This window comes from Erinaceus europaeus, chromosome 7 (genome assembly GCF_950295315.1).
Source record: "Erinaceus europaeus chromosome 7, mEriEur2.1, whole genome shotgun sequence".
NCBI classification, from domain to species: Eukaryota; Metazoa; Chordata; class Mammalia; order Eulipotyphla; family Erinaceidae; genus Erinaceus; species Erinaceus europaeus.
In genome coordinates this window covers 6,538,676-6,559,568 of record NC_080168.1, presented here as the reverse complement: position 1 = coordinate 6,559,568, position 20,893 = coordinate 6,538,676, and the positions used below count along the sequence as shown (strand labels likewise).

The 20,893-nt window shown below is 47.6% G+C and overlaps 1 protein-coding gene across 4 annotated transcripts in view; it reads left to right on the top strand.

Moving 5' to 3' along the window:
- The first annotated feature begins 210 nt into the window (after window positions 1-210).
- SERPINE2 (serpin family E member 2) overlaps window positions 211-20,893 on the top strand; it is an 86,789-nt gene continuing 66,106 nt past the window's right edge. Inside the window, exon 1 of one of the 4 annotated variants that reach the window (XM_060193679.1) lies at window positions 211-234. Coding sequence is in view for 1 of the 4 variants with exons in the window: in XM_060193676.1 (XP_060049659.1) it covers window positions 9,088-9,158 (71 nt within the window). In the remaining 3 variants the exon portion in view is untranslated. Of the gene's footprint in view, window positions 235-526; window positions 681-9,039; window positions 9,159-20,893 lie in introns of those variants that run through there. The other 3 variants (XM_007531707.3, XM_060193678.1, XM_060193676.1) reach the window with 3 other exon arrangements.

Here is a 20,893-nt window from a genome sequence, read left to right as displayed (position 1 = left end):
CCAGCGGTAGTCGCCAGCTTAGGAAGGGCTTGGCTCCCCAGGACTCTGCAGGGAGGGAACTGGAACCAAGCTGTCTGGGTTCCCTTGCCTGCCACCTGCTCGAAGCCACCAGCCAGCTGCGACTCCGCTGTACCCAAGGCCAGCCCGCAGAAGTGGGTTCAGGGGCGCCTCCTGGAGTGACCTATCCCCCACACACATCTCCACCTGCCACCGTGATCCCCATCCGCGGAACTGGTGGGCACTGTCCCAGGGGGGTAAGAGGACTGGGGTGCAGGCCGGGGAGGGGGCGCCCCTTTCCTGCACCCTCCCGGCCCCTGCGGCCCACGTGCACCGGGGTCCAGGGACTGGCGCCGCACCTCGGGGTGGGCGCGTCCCAGGGCGCCACCCGGGCGCAGCGGGGAGTCCGGGAGCACCCTCCCTCGTGGGGAGTGGGGAGCGGGGGGCGCCCCGGGGTGCGGCGTGGGCCCGGGCGGCAGGCGGGCACACAAAGGCGGCGTTGGCGGCGGGAAGGCGGGGCGGGGCGGGCCGGGGGCGGGGGCGCAGGAAGGGGCGGGGGCGCGGGCGGGATAAATAGGGCGAGGGGTGCGCTCCGCAGGATCCGCTCGCTTCCCGCCCGCGCCCCAGTGCTCGCCTCCCGGCCCAGCTCGGCTGCGCCTCCCCCCAGGGACCCCGAGCCCGCGGTGAGTAGGGGCGCGGCCGGGGACGCTCGGGGGGCTCGGGGTGCACCCCCACGTCGGGGCGCTGCAACTTTCTCGGGCTGGGTTGGGCAGCACTGGGGGGCGCCTGTGCCATACTCCGGGGAACCCCGATCACCCTGGGGTGCCATCCCGGTGGGCGCCCGGGAAACGGCGGGGCTTCTGCAGGCGCCTCCGGGCTGGTACCCCAGACCGGGGCTGCTCAAGCTCTCGGGGTGCCCCCTACTTCGCGTTTGCGCCGCCCTTTAGGGAAAGACAAACGGATTCTGACTTGCTATCGCTGTCCAGACAGGGCGGGGTGTCCTGCCTGTGAATTTTGGGGGGCGGGGGGTGGGGAGCCATCAAACTAGCCTCTGGTTCCCCTCTGGAACCCCATGCATGGATCAGGTCTGTGCTGTCTTCCTGATGTGCAGAAATAGGGCTTGAGGTGGCAGTTGGGGACTATAGGTAGGTAGGTGCGGGTCCCCAGACATTCTGGATGGAATCTTGGTGTTTCCTTTGCCCACAAACTGAGCCAGGCAGCCCGGGAAGAAAAGTCTGTTACATAAGCGAGCACTCCACCTTCAGGTATTTGGGAGAAGGTTTCTGAGCGTCTTAATGAACGAAATAGCAATGCCATGACCCTCAGGAGAAACACCTCCAGTACCTGCCTCGCTTTGCTTTGCTTTGCTTTGCTTTGCGTTGCGTTGCGTTGTTTTGCTTGGAGGACTAAGCAGAGAATGTCCTTAAAGACTAAGTATCAAGAGGTGCTTGAAGATTGGGCTTCCTCTCCCATGGAGCAATTTACTTTACAGAACTGCTCAGGAAGGGTGTGCGTGTGTGCGTGTGTGCGTGTGTGCGTGTGTGCGTGTGTGTGTGTGTGCGTGTGTGTGCGTGTGTGTGTGTGTGTGTATGTGTGATATATATATATATATATATATATATATATATATTCCCTCACTCGTATATATTCCTTCACTCTGGAGGGTCCGCATATCAAGTCAAGCACAGGTAGCTAGGAGATAAATCAACACTGCTGGATTTGTATAGCTACAGGCGGTGCAAATGGAAAAATCTAGGTGACTTTCCATACCCTCAGTCAGTAACTGTATAAAGCATTTATTCCCACAAAGATTTTCTGCAGGGGTGTGTGTGGGGGGGGGGGGGGGGCGGGTGCACCAGGCTTAACAATGTAAGGTTTCCTTCCACCTTTGAGGTTTGATTCTTTACCAAAACCATGCTTGGAAATACTGTCCAGTGCAAGGCAATTAGGGTAGGAGAAGATCATCCATCCTTTATTATTATTTTTAAAAACCATGCAAAAAAAAAAAAGTCTACCTACTGTGAACTTCACATATGGATCTTATTTTAAAAGAACCAAATTGATTCAGGCTCCAAAGGATGTTAATTTTCAGTTCTCCACATGGGTGATTCATTGCCAGGCAGAGATTTGGGGAGCAGGGTGGTGGAAGGGGACATGGGGGGTTATGGCAGAGCTGGAAAGGACTCTTGTGTGACCTAGTCAGGTTGAAGCTACCCCAGAGCCCTCTGGCCTCCCCCCGCCCCCAGCATGGAGGATGTGGGCTTGGGAGTTTCTCTCCCCTTGTCACCAGGTCCATGTGGAGGGTCCTTGGTGACCTCGAACCTGGTGCTCTCTGCACAGTTTGCTAACTGAGTCAGCCCCCTGCGTGCAGGCCTCGTCCTCACCCACAGGCATTCAACCTTTGTGACCAGAAGCCCCAGTATCTCGGCCTCTGTAAGCCACGAGCTTCTTCCTGCCTCTGAGTTTGCAAGCTGATGCTCCCATCCTAACTCTCCTTCCCTGGGAGAGCATGCCTCCCTCCTGTCCTTCAGTTCAGAATGTGATCCCTGGTTCCTTGATTCACTCTGGCAGGAAGGTGGAAGCCACCATGTCTCTCCTTGTCCTACCCCACCCCCACATTGCACACATTGCTGTATTTACGCAGAAGTCTGCTTGACTGTGACAGCTAGTCACTGTAGAAAGCTCCCTGGGAACTCTTGGGACTCAGTCTCGTGGAGGAAACAGGCAAAAAGCAGAAGTGGTTGTGATGGGATGAAAGGTGTGGGATGGGCTGGAGAGAGAGCATAATGGTTCTGCAAAAGGCTCATCTTGCCTGAAGCTCCTAGGTCCCAGCTTCTGCCTTATAGCACCACCGTAAGCCAGAGCTGAGCAGTGCTCTGGGCAGCCTCTTCTCTTCTCTCCTCTTCTTCTCTCACTCTTTCTCTGCACCTCTCTCTCATGAAAATAAATAATTTATTAAGAAGACAGGTATGGGAAAAGGAAAAAAAAAGAGAAAGAGCTGAATAATAAATTAGGTTGAGGCAAGATGCTTAAAAAAAGTCAGAGAATCGCTGGTACAACACACACACACACACACACACACACACACACACACACAGCAGTGTCTGATTTAATGTCTGTTTTAATAGTGCCCTTCCCTCAAGTTGCCTGCTCCCCTCTCTCACTGTCATCTTTTCTCTCCCTTTTCTTTCTCTCTCTCCCTTTTACTTTGTTCCTTTTTTTCCTTCCTTCCATCCTTCCTGCCTTCCTTCCTTTTTTATTTTTCCCCAGAACACTTACTCAGCTCTGACAGTGATACTGCGGACTGAACCTGTGACTTTGGGTGGCTCAGACATTAGTATCTCTTTGCATAGCCACTATGCCATCTCCCCAGCCCTTTTTTTTCCCCCTTTATAATAAATTCTTTAAAAGATAGAGACCAAGAGAGAGAGAGAGAGATTGAAGGAGACCACAGATCCCTTTAAAGCAGTGAGTGCCAAGCTCGAGCCTGTTTGGAGCTCCATCCAAGCTGGCTATTTCACCAGCCACTGTAATAACGCTTGTAATGCCTTTTCCTTTCTTCTCCTTGTATCCCCCTCTCGTTTAGAGACCACAGTATCTCTCCCCAGGCTTCTTCATAAACCAGTGAACATTTCCTTGGCCTCCTCTTCCTGCCAGAGTCCCTCCAAAGCCCTTTCCTCCTCCCCCAACAAACTCGAAGACACCACAGGTCCTGGGATCCTGCTGCTTCTCCCTCTCCCTCTCCCTCTCCCTCTCCCTCTCCCTCTCCCTCTCCCTCTCCCTCTCCCTCTCCCTCCCCTCTCCCTCTCCCTCTCCCTCCCCTCTCCCTCTCCCTCTCCCTCTCCCTCTCCCTTCCCTCTCCCTCTCCCTCTCCCCACCCCAGATGTGCATCTGTCCTTCCTTTCTGATATATTTCTTTCATCCCTGTTTGCCATCTTTCTCCACTGTCCTTCCTGCCTTCAAGGTATCTTCAGTGTCTCCCCAGCAGGCCCAGACCTCTGTCCTTCCACCTCCTATGCTACGGTGCACTTTTCCTGTGAACCACAACCCCCTGCTTTCAACAATTACCAGGACAAAATGAGTCCCAAGTGGACCTCTCCAGCTCATTCATTACCTGAGTCTTGGGGGCTGATCCATGCTCTTTAGGCAAAAGCAGTAAATCCAAAATTGATTTCAGCCTTCAGCATAATTCACTCCCAGATACACTGCATTTTTTTAATTAACTTTATTTCATAGAGACAGTCAGAAATCAAGAGGAAGGGGGAGATAGAGAGGGAGAGAGGGCAAGGGTAGATAGCATAATGGTTATGCAAAGAAACTCTCATGCCAGAGTCTACAAAGTCCCAGGTTTAATCCCCTGCACCACCATAAGCCAGAGCTGAGCAGTGCTTTGGTAAAATAATAAGTAAATAGATTAATTAGAGAGAAAGACAGAGAGACACTGCAGCACTCAAAGCTTTCCCCCTGCGGTTGGGGACCAGGGGCTCAAACCCCTTGCACACTGTAAGGTGCGCTCAACCAGATGCGCCACCACCCAGGCCCGATGCATGGCATCTTTAACCCAGACCCTTCTGTCCTCATTTGATGATGATTCCTGTGTTCACTGCGGTTTTACAAGGTCAAGTCCACCATGATGCTGGCCTCCCACAGCCTCCCTCCACACCCAGACAGTCTCTGGGCCTTATAGCCTCTCCGTGCTATGAGATCAAATTTCATAAGCCTACAGTGGGTCCTGCTGGCCTTGCTTGGCTTTCACATCCAAAGGTGACAAGATGGCGGGCAATGTGTTATTTCTTACTGGTGTCTGTGTTCTTGGCTTGAAGAAAGCAGACAAACAGAGGTACCCTTTAGGTATAAGGCTGTCGCTTGGCCAATGCTTTATCTACTGTGCCACCTCCTGGATCACACAGTCTTTTTTCTTACACTTATTATTTTATGTGAATCTATGTGAAGTTCTTCTTTGCATGCTCTCTCACTCTCTCTCTCTTTTCTTTCTTCCAACCCCAAGCCTTTGAAATAATTTAGCATGGCTGTTAGTGCTCAGAAATAGCATTGAGGGCTGACACGAAGATTTAATTTATTTTCCCTGTTGGAAGCATTTATAGAAATGTCAAGGAGCTGGGTGGTGGCGCACCTGGTTGAGCACACAAGTTACAATGAGCAAGGACCCAGGTTTGAGCCCCCAGTCCCCACCTTCAGGGGGAAAGCTTCACAAGTGGTGAAGCAGGGTGTCTCTCTGTCTCTCACCCTCTCTATCTTCCCCTTCCCTCTCAATTTCTGACTGTCTATATCCAATAAATAAATAAAGATAATTTAATTTTTTTAAAAAAAGAAATGTCAAATAAATTGGACCCCGTACTTGGATTTTTCTTTGTAAAATATTATCTCCATCCATAAAGGGGCCCATCTTCCCCAGAGCATCTTTTCTCATGAGTAGATTGCTAACCAGATTTGAAAATCAACGTTGACTTAAAAAAAAAAAAATGTATCCTTAGGTACAGAATAGAGTTGAAATGCACTAAACTACTTCTTAAGCTTCTTTCTTATCTCCAAGTTCACAATCTTTGTAAGGACAATGAAAGATTAGCACAATTTCATTTCTCTTTTGAGAAATGCCGCCTTCTACCCAACAGGCCAAGTCTATTTCCACAGTCAGTGATTCTCCCCTCCTTCTGCTATTAGATTTCTGAGGTCTGGATGGAATCCCGGTCCAGAGGAGTTGGCGTTCCAGAAGGAACTCTTTCTGTGCTCAGGAGTGACCACTGAGCCTAGGCGAGCGACTGCTTATAATTCCATCTGTGCCTTTTGAAAGCCCTGCTCCTTATTTCATCCCTGAATTGCTGCAGAGGTTGAGGTGGCTGCCCTTGTTCAAGATCAGATCCAACCCCCCCCTTTCTCTTGCTCCTGTTGGGCCCCCAGAAAATAAACTGAGACATGGTACCCACAGTGCCCTTTTATTCCTGCCAGTCAGTCCTTGGGAAGAAGATAATATGCAGAAAGGTTTGAATGGAAAGGGGAAAGCATTTCCACACAAAGACAGAAAGAATGTCTTGCTGAGGAGTTCGTATTCTGGGAACCGCACTTTGCTTCTGCAAACCTCTTCCCGCCCCCTCACCTCAGTGAGATCTCTGTTAACCTGGAGTATTTTGCTTTTTAAAAACACATCAAAAAATAGCATCATCCCTACACACACACACACACACACACACACACACACACACACTTTCACCTCCCATTTAATGCCTACAAGGATGGCAATAGGAAAGAAAACAACTTGTTTTGATCCTATGTTTCTGTGGACCAGAACCTGAAAGTAGGTGTGGGTGGCCGGTAGGAGAGAAAGTTTTTAACACTGGTTATGAAGCCCACTCAAAAATGAAAAAGGTGACTGTAGTTGAAAATCAATGTTTCTGGGGGTCGGGCGGTGGCGCAGTGGGTTAAGCGCATGTGGCGCAAAGGGCAGGGACCGGCGTAAGGATCCCGGTTCGAGCCCCCGGCTCCCCACCTGCAGGGGAGTCGCTTCACAGGCGGTGAAGCAGGTCTGCAGGTGTCTATCTTTCTCTCCCCTTCTCTGTCTTCCCCTCCTCTCTCCATTTCTCTCTGTTCTATCCAACAACGAATTGCGTCAACAAGGGCAATAATAATAATAACCACAGCGAAGCTACAACAAGGGCAACAAAAGGGGGAAAAATGGCCTCCAGGAGCGGTGGATTCATGGTGCAGGCACCGAGCCCAGCAATAACCCTGGAGGAGGAAAAAGAAAAAAAAAATCCATGTTTCTTTCTCTTTCTTGAGAAAAAGCTATATGAATAATAGCAGTGTTTGCTTCATCTTCTCCATTAATTTTTTTTTTTAATATGGAACCTCTTGGGAAGCATTTCTTTTTTAATTTCACTGTACTGAGGGAGGGGTGACGGTGTTGACACGTAAGCATAACCTCTCATCTCTCAGTCATTGGTGTCTGCGAGACCCTCTCCCTCCCCAAACATGGGCGCTTTCCCACCGCCATGCACCAGGACCCCGGGACCCTCTCTTTTTCTCCTTCCCCGGAGTCCTTTGCTTTGTTACAGTGCACCACGCCCAGTCCAAGCTTGTACTTTGTATTTTCCCTTTCTGACCTTGTTTCTCAAATTCCACCTATAAATGAGGTCTTCTGAGAGTGGTCCTTCTCTTATTGGCTTATCTCACTTGTCGCGATCGCTTCAAGTCCCACCCAAGATGAGACAAAGGAGATAGCTTGATCATCTTTAACAGCTGAGTAGTTTTCCACTGTGAATCACATCTTTCTTACCCACCGACTTGTCCTTGTGCATCTGAGTGGAGGTAGCGATTTTTTTTTCAGTTGCATGTCAATTTTTTATTTTATTTTATTTTATTTTTTATTTAAGAAAGGATTAATTAACAAAACCATAGGGTAGGAGGGGTACAACTCCACACAATTCCCACCACCCAATCCCCATATCCTACCCCCTCCCCTGATAGCTTTCCCATTCAGGTGTCATCAGGATGCCGGCCAGACTTCCCTGGATTGAAGACCCCACCAATATGTCCTGGAGCTCAGCTTCCCCAGAGACCCACCCTACTAGGGAAAGAGAGAGGCAGACTGGGAGTATGGACCGACCAGTCAACGCCCATGTTCAGCGGGGAAGCAATTACAGAAGCCAGACCTTCTACCTTCTGCAACCCACGATGACCCTGAGTCCATGCTCCCAGAGGGAGGTAGCGATTTTAAGGAGGATTTGGTCACTGTTTAAATTATGTACACTCCTAGCTACAGCTAACAGTGTTAGCTCTCAGTGACAAGTGCAGAGACTTAAGACAGGATAATTGAGACCCAAAAAAACCAAACAGAAAAACATGGGGTACAGTGGGGAGCCCCCCTGTGGCTTGTCTATCTGTACTGTGACCCAGATGCCCCTGAATTTTAATTGATGTGTTTATTTATTTATCTTTTTATTTATTTATTTATTTATTGGATAGAAACAGAAATTGATAACAGGGAGATGGAAGGAAAGAGACAGAGAGACACCTGCAGCCTTGCTTCACCACTTGTGAAGCTTTTCCCCTGCAGGTGGGGGGCAGGGGCTTGAACCCCAGTCCTTGTGCCCTGTAATGCGTGTGCCTAACCAGGTGCACCACCATTGGGGCCCACCCCTTGAATCAGAGACTCAAGACATTGGTTCTCTTTGCCTCTTTGTCTCTTGTCTCTGCCCCCCTTACAGGTCATCTTGCAGGCACTGTGACCTGCAGGCTGCTCTAGGCTTAAGGCCCTACAGCCTCAGGATCCAGAGCAAAGGGGGACTTCCTGCCATGTTAAGTTGGCAAAAGCCCACGGAGGCACCGTCCTGAGTCTACTTTGGGTTCTGTGCTTTTGCCTTATCCAGTGACTATGTTCCCAGAAAGAACGGATAGAATGGGAGTCCTGGCTGAAACCATAGCCGTAGCATGATGGAAAGGCTACAGGAGACAGCCTGGCTAGAGTCTGAGTTACAGGTTCAGCTGGTGATATGGCTGGAAAAGAATCTTGAGAGGGTCTCATTGCAGGGACAAGTGGCCCCAACTGCTGTTGCTGTTTGTCTACAGTGGCCTGATTCTGTGTTTTACCTCCTTGAGTCTGATGCTATAGGATCTGTCCTTCAGGACAGAGACTCGCCTTCTTCCTGGTCATGTCCAAGGTCACACACCCCACCTGTCTATCAAGCACCAGAGCCTTAACCCAGGTCTGTGAGTGAGTGAACTGTCAGTCAGTGACCTGGATTCTGTTTAGGCCTCCTCCAAGAGAGATTCCTGTCAAACAGCAGTGCCCTCTCTCAAAAGACCATCCTCTCCCCCAATACTTTTCATAATACAACCCCAGACTCACGATGGAAAGGGCCTTAATGTGTCGTTTTATAAAGTGACTTTTATGCGTCGTGTCCCTCCTCACCCACTCCTTTATTTCATTCTGTGGACACTTGTGTTTTTCTGGAACTCAGCATCTAAAATTAGTCCTGACCTTTGGATTGAAAAGTAGAGTGCATGCACTCAGAGTCCAAGGGAATGACTGTGGCTGGGCTGAACACAGCTCAGCATGACCAAAGAGAGTGTGACATGATTTCTAAAAGATGCATGATTGAACTCCTGCACATTTGTGAAGACTTAGCTGGACTGTTGTTCAAGAGGTGAGTTTTTTCTCTTTAAAGACACTTATCACATCTAAGGCCATGGAGGTAGCTCAGCATGAGAGCACAGGACGTCGATACGGAGGCATTGTTCATGTCAGAGCTAAAGACGCTCAGATATCTCTCTCTCTCTCTCTCTCTCTCCTTTCCCCTCTCTTCCCTTCACCTCCCCTCCCCTTTCCTCCTCTCCTCTCCTCTGCTCTCTTTCATAAAAATAAATCTTTAGAAAGGGTCTGTCACTGGGCCGGGTGGTGGCGCACTTGGTTGAGCACACAGCTTACAGTGTGCAAGGACCTGGGTTCGATGGAGCCCCTGGTCCCCACCAGCAGAGGGAAAGCTTCGCAAGTGGTGAAGCAGGGCTGCAGGTGTTTTTCTGTCTCTCTTCCTCTCTATCTCCCTCTTCTCTCTCTGTTTCTGGTGGTCTATCCAATAAATAAAGATAACTTAAAAAAAGAAAGAAAGTGTCTGTCACATCTAAATAGTATAAACTCTTCCCCCTCTTCTTCCCTTCCCCCTCCTCCTTTTTGTCCTCTCCCTGCCTTCTCTTCTCTCCATCCTTCTTCCCTTCCTCTCATTTCCCCTTTTCTCCTCCCTCTTCTCTCTTCCTTCTCCTTCTTCCACTTCTCCCTTCTCTTCCTCCTCTCCCCCCGAACCCTTTCTTTCTTTTTACCAGAGCACTGCTTAGCTCTGTTCTACAGTGGTGCGGGGTATTGAACCTGGGATGTGTGAGCCTCAAGCAGGAGAATCTGTTCACATAACCGTTATGCTATCTGCCCCCACCTCCTCCTGTTCCTTACTGCAGTGTCGTAATTAGGAGTAAGATGCGTGGCTTCCAGAGACAACTCAGCCGGTGGAGCTCAGGCCATATGCATGCTTGAGGTTCAGGTTAGGTTCCTGGAGTGTTGATCTGTCTTCTCTCAGTCCTCTCTCTCATCTGATGCTTTCACTTTCATATGATTTCAGTGATAGAATGACTCTTTAAAAAAAAAAAAAGCAGGGAGTCAGGGTGTAGCACAGCGGGTTAAGTGCAGGTGATGCAAAGCACAAGGACCGGCTTAAGGATCCCGGTTCGAGCCCCGGCTCCCCACCTGCAGGGGAGTCGCTTCACAGGCGGTGAAGCAGGTCTGCAGGTGTCTATCTTTCTCTCCCCCCCCCACTGTTTTCTCCTCCTCTCTTCATTTCTCTCTGTCCTATCCAACAACGATGACAACCATACACAGGCTGTGAAGCAGGTCTGCAGGTGTCTGTCTTTCTCTCCCCCTCTCTGTCTTCCCCTGCTCTCTCCATTTCTGTCTATCCTATCCAACAGTGATGACATCAATAACAACAAGATTAATAACTACAACAATAAAATAACAAGGGCAACAAAAGGGAAAATTAATAAATTTTTTTTTTTTTTAAAAAGTCAGGCGGTAGCCCAGCAGGTTAAGCACACATGGTGCGAAGAGCAAGGACCAGCTTAAAGATCCTGGTTCAAACCCCCCCCCCCCCCGACTCCCCACCTGCAGGGGAGTCTCTTCACAGGTGGTGAAGCAGGTCTGCAGGTGTCTGTCTTTCTCTCACCCTCTCTGTCTTCCCCTCCTCTCTCCATTTCTCTCTTTCCTATCTAATAAATAAATAAATAAATAAATAAATAAATAAGAGCAGGGAGGATTTGGAAGCCATTGGGCTTTTGTTTGATTCTAGATTCTACCAGTTACTAGCAGGGGTCTAGGAGGCCGTAGCCACGTCACCAAACTCCAACCCTGAGTTCCTTCCATCTGTGGCTCAGACATGAAGGTAACCACGTCTGAAGTGGAGTATAGTCTTGGGCTGCTGAGCTCAGGGCTTAGGATGGATCTGACTTTCAGGACAGGTGGCAGTGGGGTTCTGCTTGTCGCCAGCTGCAAGAGAGCACTTACCTCCTTTAGGACTCTCACTGCTGTTGTACCTATTGCTTCTGAGACCCGGTAGCGAGTGCTTTGTTCCATGTGGGGGATGCTTTCCTGTCACGGCTGAGATTGGGGAGTGTGGGGGGGGAGGCTCTTCCAGTCTTAGCCTGGTCTCCCCACCTCCCCTCCAGTTGAGGCTCATTCCATTACTGCCATGAAGCAAGAGATGGTGATTGCCTGAAGAGAACTTCCTCTTCCTTCCCTGGATGAGGGAATGTCCACAGTGGGGATGCCGCAAATTTTTCTGGGAACACAGTGCTGGCTAACTCAGCTTTCTCACGCTGGAAGGATGGGTAAATGTCTGTGCAGCACGGCATGTTACCTGTCTGTTTTATTGTTTTGGTCTTTGCAAGTCTACGTCCCAGAGTCTTCTCAGTTTATTTTTTTAGATTTGTTTATTTTGACTAGAGCAGCGTTGAGCTCTGGCTGTCAGTGGTGCTGGGGACTGAACCTGGGACATCTCACAGCCAATTCTTCTGTGGAAACTGTCGCTCTATCTAGCCTCCCTGACCTGAGACTTCTTATCATGCCCTTGCTTTTTAGGTTTTAAACAAACAAGAACAACAAAAAATTATTCAGCTGTCTCCACCGATGTCCAGATAACCAGAAACAACTATTGAAAATACATGCTGAATATGTGTGTTTAAAATATGTGTTCTGGGTGGGGATAAGTAGTGTAATGGTTATGCAAAGAGACTCGTGCCTGAGGCTCCTAAGTCTTAGGTTCAATCCCCCACATTTCCATAAGCTAGAGCTGAGCAGTGCTCTAGTTAAAATAAAATTAAAAAAAAAAAAAGAAAAATAGAATAAAAATATGTGGTCTTAGGGGGCTGGTGGTAGTGGTGTACCCGATTGAGGCCACACATTACAGTGCACAAGGACCCAGTTTCAAGACCCAGGTCCTCATCTACAGGAGGGAAATTTCACTAGTGGTGAAGCAGTGCTGCAAGTCTCTCTGTATTTTTTTATATATATTCTTTTTATTTTATTTTATTTTATTTTAACCAGAGCACTGTTCAACTCTGGCTTATGGTGGTGGGGGGATTGAACCTGGGACTTTGGAAAGTCAGGCATGAGAGTCTTTTTGCACAACCATTATGCTATCTACCCCTCCTCCCGTCTCTCTCTATTTCTATTTCTACCTTTCTACCTTCCCTCTAAATATCTCTCTGCCTCTATCCAAAGGAAATAAACAAAAAGAATGTTTTTTTAAAAAAAAATATGTGGTCTTCTCATTGGGATCCAACTCCATCAGTGTACACAAGACATCTGTGAATGTTGCATTGAGCTCAGCAGACATTCCCAGGTAGGAAACCAGCAGCCACTAAGGTGATTCTTTAAGAATCTGACAGGCAAAGTATCCACTCAAGTGCCCAGAGGATGCCCACACCTCAACTCTTGCTGTGAGACTAGGGTGGAGATGCTGGGTGATGACTTCATAACAGAGTTTGGAAGGGTTTTTTTTTTTTTTTGGAGGTGTGAGTTATCTCTATGTAATTAATCTACGAGTAGACTTCTGTCATCTGTGCCAAAGCCTTCTTCCATTCTTAATGACATGTTAATGAGAACAGCAGTCTGGAGAACTGGCCAAAGATACCAGCGAATTCTCAGCAAGCCCACTCTTGTGCAGCACAGTGATAAATCCTGCATGTCAAAATGCTAATCACACAAACGTGAATTAACTCAGCAAACACAGAACACAGAGCTGTTTCTGTGCATACACATTCCCCATTAGTCCAGAATCTCCCGGAGCAGGATAAGCCTATCTTGTCACATTTATAATGGGAAAAAAAAAAAATCACACTTTGGTCTGATTCTTGTGTGAGGATTAGAACAATGAACTAGAACGTAGGACTAGTGTCTTTTAGTTATGCATGTGTTATGGCAGGAACCCTTATGAATTTTTTTTTTTGGGTCTTATCCTACTGTAATCCTGCCATGGTCTGCCACTCAGAGGAGCTCAAAATATGTGAAAAAGGTCAGGTGGTGATGCACTTGGCTACCTACCCTGTGCAAGCACCTACCTGCAGGGGGAAGCTTCATGAGTGGAGAGATGGTGCTGCAGGTCTCTCCTCTCTCTCTCTTTCTCTCTCTCTCCATATCTGTCTTCCCTCCCCTTCCAGTTACTCTCTTTCCTATCTAGTAAGTAAATGAATTTCTAAAGAGATGCAAGAGGGACGTGGCACACCTGGTTGAGTTCACACATTACAACACGCAAGGACCCGGGTTCAAGCTCCTGGTCCTCACCTGCAGGGGGAAAGCTTTATGAGTGGTGAAGCAGGGCTGCGGGTGTCTCTCCCTCTCTCCCTCTCTATCACTCCTCCCCTTCCAATTCTGTCTTTATCCAATAATAAATAAATGAAAATATCTTTTTGAAAAAAGATGCAAGAGGTATCTGAGTGATGGTGCACCTACATGAGCACTCTTGTTCTCCTTGTCATGCAAAAGGATCTGGATTCAAGCCCCCAGTCTCCCTTATTTGCTGGGGGGAGGGTAGCTTCAGGAATGATGAAACAGAACTGCAGTAATCTCTCTCTCTCTCTCTCTACCTGTCAATCTATCTGTCTCTCCAGGCCCTCTCAATTTCTGCCTGTCTTATCAAATAAGCAAATACATATTTTTAAAAATTAAAAAAATAGGGAGTCGGGCGGTAGCAGAGTGGGTTAAGAGCACACGGTGCAAAGCGCAAGGACCGGCCTAAGGATCCCAGTTCCAGCCCCAGGCTCCCCACCTGCAGGGGAGTCGCTTCACAGGCGGTGAAGCAGGTCTGCAGGTGTCTGTCTTTCTCTCCCCCTCTCTGCCTTCCCCTCTCTCCATTTCTCTCTGTCCTATCTAACAACGACGACTTCAATAACAACAATAACTACAACAACAATGAAACACAAGGGCAACAAAAGGGAAAATAAATAATAATAAATTAAAAATGAATAAATAAAAAACTTTGAAACAGAGAGAGAATGTGGCACACCTGGTTAAGCACACACCTCACCATGGCAAGGACATAGGTTCAAGTGCCACTCCCCACCTGCAGGGGCAACTCTTCATAACAGGTAAAGCAGGTCTGCGGGCATCTATCTTTCCCTCTCCTTCTCTATCTCCTCCCCCCCCCTCTCAGTTTCTCTCAGTTCTGTGAAAAAGAAAAAAAAGATAAAGGGAGAAAGAAAGAGGCGGAAAAAATGGCCACTGAGAGCGGTAGTTTCATAGTGCCGGCACCAAGCTTCAGCAACAACCCTGGTGGCACCCTCCCCCGAAAAAAAAAAAAAAATATATATATATATATATTTGTTAGGTCTTCCTATTGATGTCTGTGCCCTGCCCAGTGCTTCAGAGTTACCTTTGAGGAATGCAAACCCATCCGCAAAGCTGGTCGTCCTTGGAAGAGCCTATACATTTAGACAGAATATGCATATCCTTCAAATTCGTAACAGTTCAAGGTGGTCTAGAACAGATCACCATACTGAGGTGGGTGAGGGAAGGGGAAGTAAAGGGGACACTGTCCACGATAGTGAACTGACCTGAGGACTGGTCTGCTCTTGTTTTAGAGTGACACTGGGGAACAGACCTGTGACCTCTGGCATAACATTGCACTGCTGAGTGGTCTCTGGAAGTCCAGCTTCCTTGGGGAGGGGAGGAGAGGCACCTCAGCTGTGCCACCATCCATGCAGCTATCCAGGTGCCGTGGTGGGGGCTCAGACCCAAGGCTTTTGTCCACTAAGGCTTTTGTGGCTAAGAGCCACGCTCTATCTTGAGAGCTACCTCCTGGCCCCGGAATTGCATCATGCACGATGGTGAGAACTGATTCCTCCTGACCTGGGTCAGTTATCCGTTGCCGGAATGAGGGTAGCCATGGAGATGTGTAGGAGGTCCCGCTTGCCTGGCCAGTGTCGCTGGAAGCCTTGGGCAGACTGTGGGAAGATCCTGTCCACTCCCTTTTTGTTTGTTTTAGCTTTTTTTTTTTTTTGACTTGTGGTTAATAATGACTTGCTGGATTGTAAGATTACAGAGCATAGTTTCCACACCACACCCATCACCACAGCTCTGTGTATCTACCCTCCCACCTCCCAAAGAGAACCAGCAGAGTTCTCCTGGCCGTAGAAACAGCTTACTGGGTTCTGTTCTGTTTAATTCTTTGCAAGTTCATGGGATCCAGAGCTCTAGATTCCACCTATGAGTAAAAACAACCAGTAGCTGTCTTTCATCTCTTTCCTGATTTCACTAAGTATAATCACCTCCAGTTCCATCCATTTTGTCCCAAAGAACACAATCTCATCTTTTTTTTTTTATTGCAGAAAGTGACATCTGTTCCTGGACATTTCAGCTGCTTCTGCCCTTTGGGTGTTGTGGGTGATTCTGCTGTGAATTTAAGGGTGCCTGTGTCTCTTCAGATCTGTGTTTGGGTCTCCTTTGGGTAAATGCCTACGAGTGGTATTGGTATTGCTGGACTGTCAGGTAATTTCATTTTTATTGTTGTGTTTTTTCTTTAAAAATTTTTTTTATTCATTTATTGGGTATAGAAACAAAGAGAAACTGAGATGGGAGGGGGACACAGAGAGAGAGAGACCTGCAGCTCTTCTCCACTGTTCCTGATGCTTTTCCCTTGCAGGTAGGGAGCAGGGGCTTGAACCTGGGTCCTTGTACAGGTAGATATTCTGTGTGCTCAGCTGAGTGCACCACTGATATATCCCCCCCACCACTGATATATTTTTTTAAAGACACTCCATGCAGTCTTCCAAACGGGCTGCTTCAGCTTGCATGCCCCACCAGCAGCCCTCCACAGGGATTCCGTGTGTGACACTGGGAGCCTGAGCGGTTATCACCAGCACCAGGGCCTTGAAAGCACCCCTGGGCTTCGCTGGGTGCTCCCTGGCCAAGATCGCCCTGTGGGTGCCCGAGTCCTCCATTGTAGCCTAGACTCTCCCTTCCCGTCAGCCCTCGTGAATAGGTGGTGTCCGCAGAAGCCTATCTGCACACAATGGGGTGTAATGACAGGAAGGCCCTTATGAGGAATCAGACCTTTTTTTTTTTACATTTTACTCTCCACAAAACCCTTTTTGCTCTGATTTGTATAGAATTTCTGCTTACTGGGAATCAAGCGGTAGCGCAGTGGGTTAAGCACAGGTGGCGCAAAGTGCAAGGACCCGCGAAAGGATCCCGGTTCGAGCCCCCAGCTCCCCACCTGCAGGGGAGTCGCTTCACAGGCGGTAAAGCACGTCTCCAGGTGTCTTATCTTTCTCTCCCCCTCTGTCTTTACCTCCTCTCTCCATTTCTCTCTGTCCTATCCAACGATGACATCAATAACAACAACAATAATAACAACAACAATAAAACAAGGGCAACAAAAGGGAATAAATAAATATTTTTTAAAAAGAATTTCTGCTTACTGACTTGTATCAGCTGGAAGAGATTCTCTCTAAGGCTAAATATAAGGAGATAATTCCTTCATGGGGAGAGTTTGGTTTCCTTAAAAAAAAAAGAGAGAGAGAGAGAGAAGAGAAAAAGATCTGAGGAAATAGCAGTGGAAACCCTTTCTGGACTTTCATGTCTGAGGCCACACTGAGACCCCAGGTACAATACTTGGCACCACCATATGCTAGAGCTGAGCAGAGTTCTCTCTCATGAAAATAAATTTTTCTCATGAAAATAAGTTTTAAAAAGAGAGAGAAAAGAAAAATTCTAAGAGATTACTTTGGAAAGGTATAAACTGTGACATGCACATAACTTCAACTTTCATTAAATACTCATGAGCACAGGACTCTGGAATGTACAAAGCTGCACTAAAGGCTGGTCTCTCCTGGGCCAGGCCTGCAAACCGAAAATGTTGCTGGGGTGAGGCCTTAATAAGTCATTAAAAGGCACTAAAATGTAGAATTTGCATTGTGAGAAAGAGTATGCCCTAGTTACAGAGCTGTGTGCCTGTTTACAAAGAGAAGAATCTCCCCAAAATTGTTCCTTTGAGGAAAAAAAAAAAAGGAGTTGCCACGTGTTAAGAGTCCTCACAAAATCTTCCAGATTATTTTTATTTTTGGATTTTTTTTTTTTTTTTTTGGTTTAACGGAGCTCCAGAGAATGAAGGTGTGGCCAGCAAATTTTCCATTTGACAAAAGGTCCTGAGTCACTGAAGTTCTTCTAAAGTGCTTGATAGATAAGATTCATGAGTAACTGGTTGAGAACAGTTTGCCCCAAATCCTTTTCTTAGGTGTTTATTTGGAATGCTTATAGAGGTTGCATGACTGAAAATGAGTTTTTAAAAAAGAGAGAGGTTTAATCATGTAATAGAAACTTTATAATAATTCCTGAGGTCATGACTCCACAATCCCAAATGTTGACTGTTGTATCAATTTAGATAATCCTGGCTGGGCAAGGGTGACAGCATAATGGTTATGCAAAAAAACTTTCATGCCTGAGGCTTCAAGGTCCCAGGCTTAATTCCCCCCCCCTCCACCACAGTAGACAAGAGCTGAGCAATCCTCTGGTCTATCTCTCATTAAAATAGAGAGAGAGAGAGAGAGAGAGAATGTAAGGCAATGCTAGCTGCTATAACAAATACACTCAGCCACACAATATGGTTCAGATTTGAGGAAAGATTATTCTCCACATGCACAAATCCCAGGTTGGGCCTTTCTGTTTCAAGCCTGGTGACCCAGTGACCCAGTCTCTTTCCATCTTGTGACTCCTCTTTGTTGAACAGGCAGTTTCCAAGCCCGTGATGCTTGTCTGCTTCAAGCTGGAGGAAACAGAAAACTCATGCAGAAGAACTGCATGTGGCAGGTTCTGAAGGGCAGACCTGATGGTGTCATGTGTCTATGTCTTTGCTCTTGGCATTTCACTTCAATCTTGAGATGCTTTCCACCTAGAGCAGAGGCAGAAAAAAGCTTTCAAGTTCTGGATTGGGGAAGAAAGGGAGAGGTTTCTTTGCTGAGGTTTCTTTTCTTGGGCTTATGTATTTGTATTAGTACTATTAGGGATCACTTGAAAAAGGACCACAGACAGGACTGGGGAGAGAGCTCAGCATATTAGCACAGGACTTGTGTGCTCAAGGTCCCACAGACTCCAAATTCAACCCCTGACACCATTACCATATGCCAGAGATGAGTAGATGAGTAGTGTTCTGATGTCTCTCTCTCTTTTCCTTCCTCTCTCTCTCTCTTTCTCTTTCTCTCTCTCTCTTTCTCTCTCTCTCTCTCTCTCTCTCTCTCTCACACACACACACACACACACACACACACACACACACTACCTCTCTCTCAAACAAATAAATCTCAGAAAAACATTACCACTGGCAGTAATACGCCATGAGGGCCATAAATAGATTTTGATGTGTGAGGACAACTGTCCTGATGTCTTATGAAGGACTCCTTGAGACTTTGGGTGGATTTTCCATGGCAGGATAACAGGTAGAATTGAGAAGGAGCCTAGTCAGGGGCCCAGAAAAAAAAAGAAAGAAAGAAAGAAAGAAAAAGAAGACAAAAACACTGTGCTTGGGGAAAGGAGACAACATTTCAAAATGTGATGACAGGCATGTGGGAGAGGTCTGGGGGAAATTTTGAATTAAATTACTTCACAGAAGGAAGGTGGGAATAGAAAGTAAAGTACTACCTCTAACTCATAATAGATGCGGTGTCATGTATTAGTCATAGTCAGTTTAAGCATGTTGACCATGGGTGAGAGGGAGGGTGGAAGTGTCGGGGATCTTCTCCTGGGTAAAAGAAGGGTAATTTTTTCTGAGAGATACTTAAAGAACCTGAGAGGTTCTTTAGAGTGTAAAGAAATAAGAGAGGGGTGGAACAGGTGGTGATGTAGCAGGTTAAACGCACATATTACAGTGTGCAAGGACAGGTTCAAGACCCTGGTCCCACCTGCAGGAGGGAAGCTTCATGAGTGTTGAAGCAGGGCTGCAGGTGTCTCTCTCTCTTTCCCTCTCTTTTTCTTTTTCCTCCAGGGTCATCGCTGGGGCTTGGTATCTTCACTCTGAACCAACCCACTGCTTCTGGAGGCCATTTTTTTCCATTTTGTTGCGTTTGTTGTTGTTATTGTTGTTGCTACTGGATAGGACAGAGGGAAATCGAGAGAGGAGGGGAAGACAGGGGAAGAGAAAGACAGACACCTGCAGATCTGCTTCACTGCTTGTGAAGCGACACCTCTGTGGGTGGGGAGCCGGGGGCTTGAACCAGGATCCTTACGCCAGTCCTTGTGCTTCATACCCTGTGCGCTTAACCTGCTGTGCTACCGCCTAGCCCCCTCTGTCTCTTTCCCTCTCTGTATCCTTTCCCCTCTCAATTTCTCTCTGTCTTCATCCAATAACTGAATATTAGAAAAAGAAATAAAGAAAAGAAGTCAATACCTGAAGAAAGTTGCCAGCTCAGTGGGGGAAAAGTCTCTGAGACAGGCTGGAGACGCCATTTTGCATTTGGTAGTGGAAGGTGGGGTCAGAGTCCCAGACTAACGGGTCAAAACCCGACTTGAGCTTTGACTAAGGGGATGAAAAAGGACCCGGAAGGACTAGAAAGGGAGAGTTAGGTGGTAGGGTATCTCTGCTCCCCCTCTCTGGAAGAAGCCTGCACTAGCTTCCTTCTCATAGCTGTGGTTCTAGAGACAGGCCGGGCCTCTGCGGCCCCCAGTCTCTCTCTCTGGCTGTGTGACCTGGACAGGTAGCTCAACCTCCCTGCATCTCTGTTACCTCAAGTGATTGTGAAGGAGTCGAGGGGGATTCAGTGAGGTGATGTATGTTCTGGGCTCAGCACACGGAAGGAGCTTTATAAATGTTGCCCCCTCCTCCCAACTCCTGTGAGACACTCATCACCTTCATTGCTGGTGATGATGTCTCTTTCACCTGGCTGTGAGAAACTGAGAAGACGGTCCCCCTAAAAGTCTGACCCAGCCTCTAGCACCCTTGAAAAGACCTCAGTGTAGTGTATTAGTGTGGAGATAAGTCAAAAGTGAAAGTATACTTTAGTTGTTTGTTTGTTTTTTAATATGTTGTTTTCTTTTTTTCCCACTTCCTTGGGGGGTTTGTGGTTTACAATGCAACTGACACATAGGGTTCAGCCTCTCATGCCCCATAATAGATGTCTGCAAGACACTCTCTTCCCCCAACCTAGGGCTCTTTCCATCAAGTGCACCAGGACCCCAGGGCCTCTCTCTCCCATCTCTTTCCCGCCTTCCCCAGAGTCCTTTGCCTTGGTGCTATTCACCACACCCAGTCAAGGTTTCACATTATGTTTTCCTTTACTGTTCTTTTTAAATTTTATTTTATTACATATTTATTTACTGCAAAGAGATATCAGTAATCAAGAGGGTAGGTAGAGAATGATAGAGAGGAAGAGAGGAAGAGAGAAAGAGAGAGGCCTGCAGCACTGCTTCCCCACTCATGAAGCTTCCCTCCTGCAGGTGGGGTCTGGGGGCTTGAACCTCACAAGGGACCACTATGCAAAGGGAAGTCTTCACAAGTAAGGGAGCAGTGATACAGTGTCTCTCATTCCTCCCCTCCCTCTCTGTCTCTCATCACCTATCTGAAAAGAGACAAAGCAAGAGGCAAAGAAAGAAAGGAGGGGAGGGAAAGAGTCTGGTGGGAATGTTACAAATCATACAGAGACCAGGCAGGAGAAAGAGAGAAAGAAAGAGAGAAAGAGAGAGAGAAAGGAAGAGAAAGAAAGAAAAGAGAGAGAGAGAGAAAGGAAGAAAGTAAGAAAGAAAGAGAGAGAAAGAAAGAAAGAAAGAAAGAAAGAAAGAAAGAAAGAAAGAAAGGAGGGGAGGGAAAGAGTCTGGTGGGAATGTTAGAAATCATACAGAGACCAGGCAGGAGAA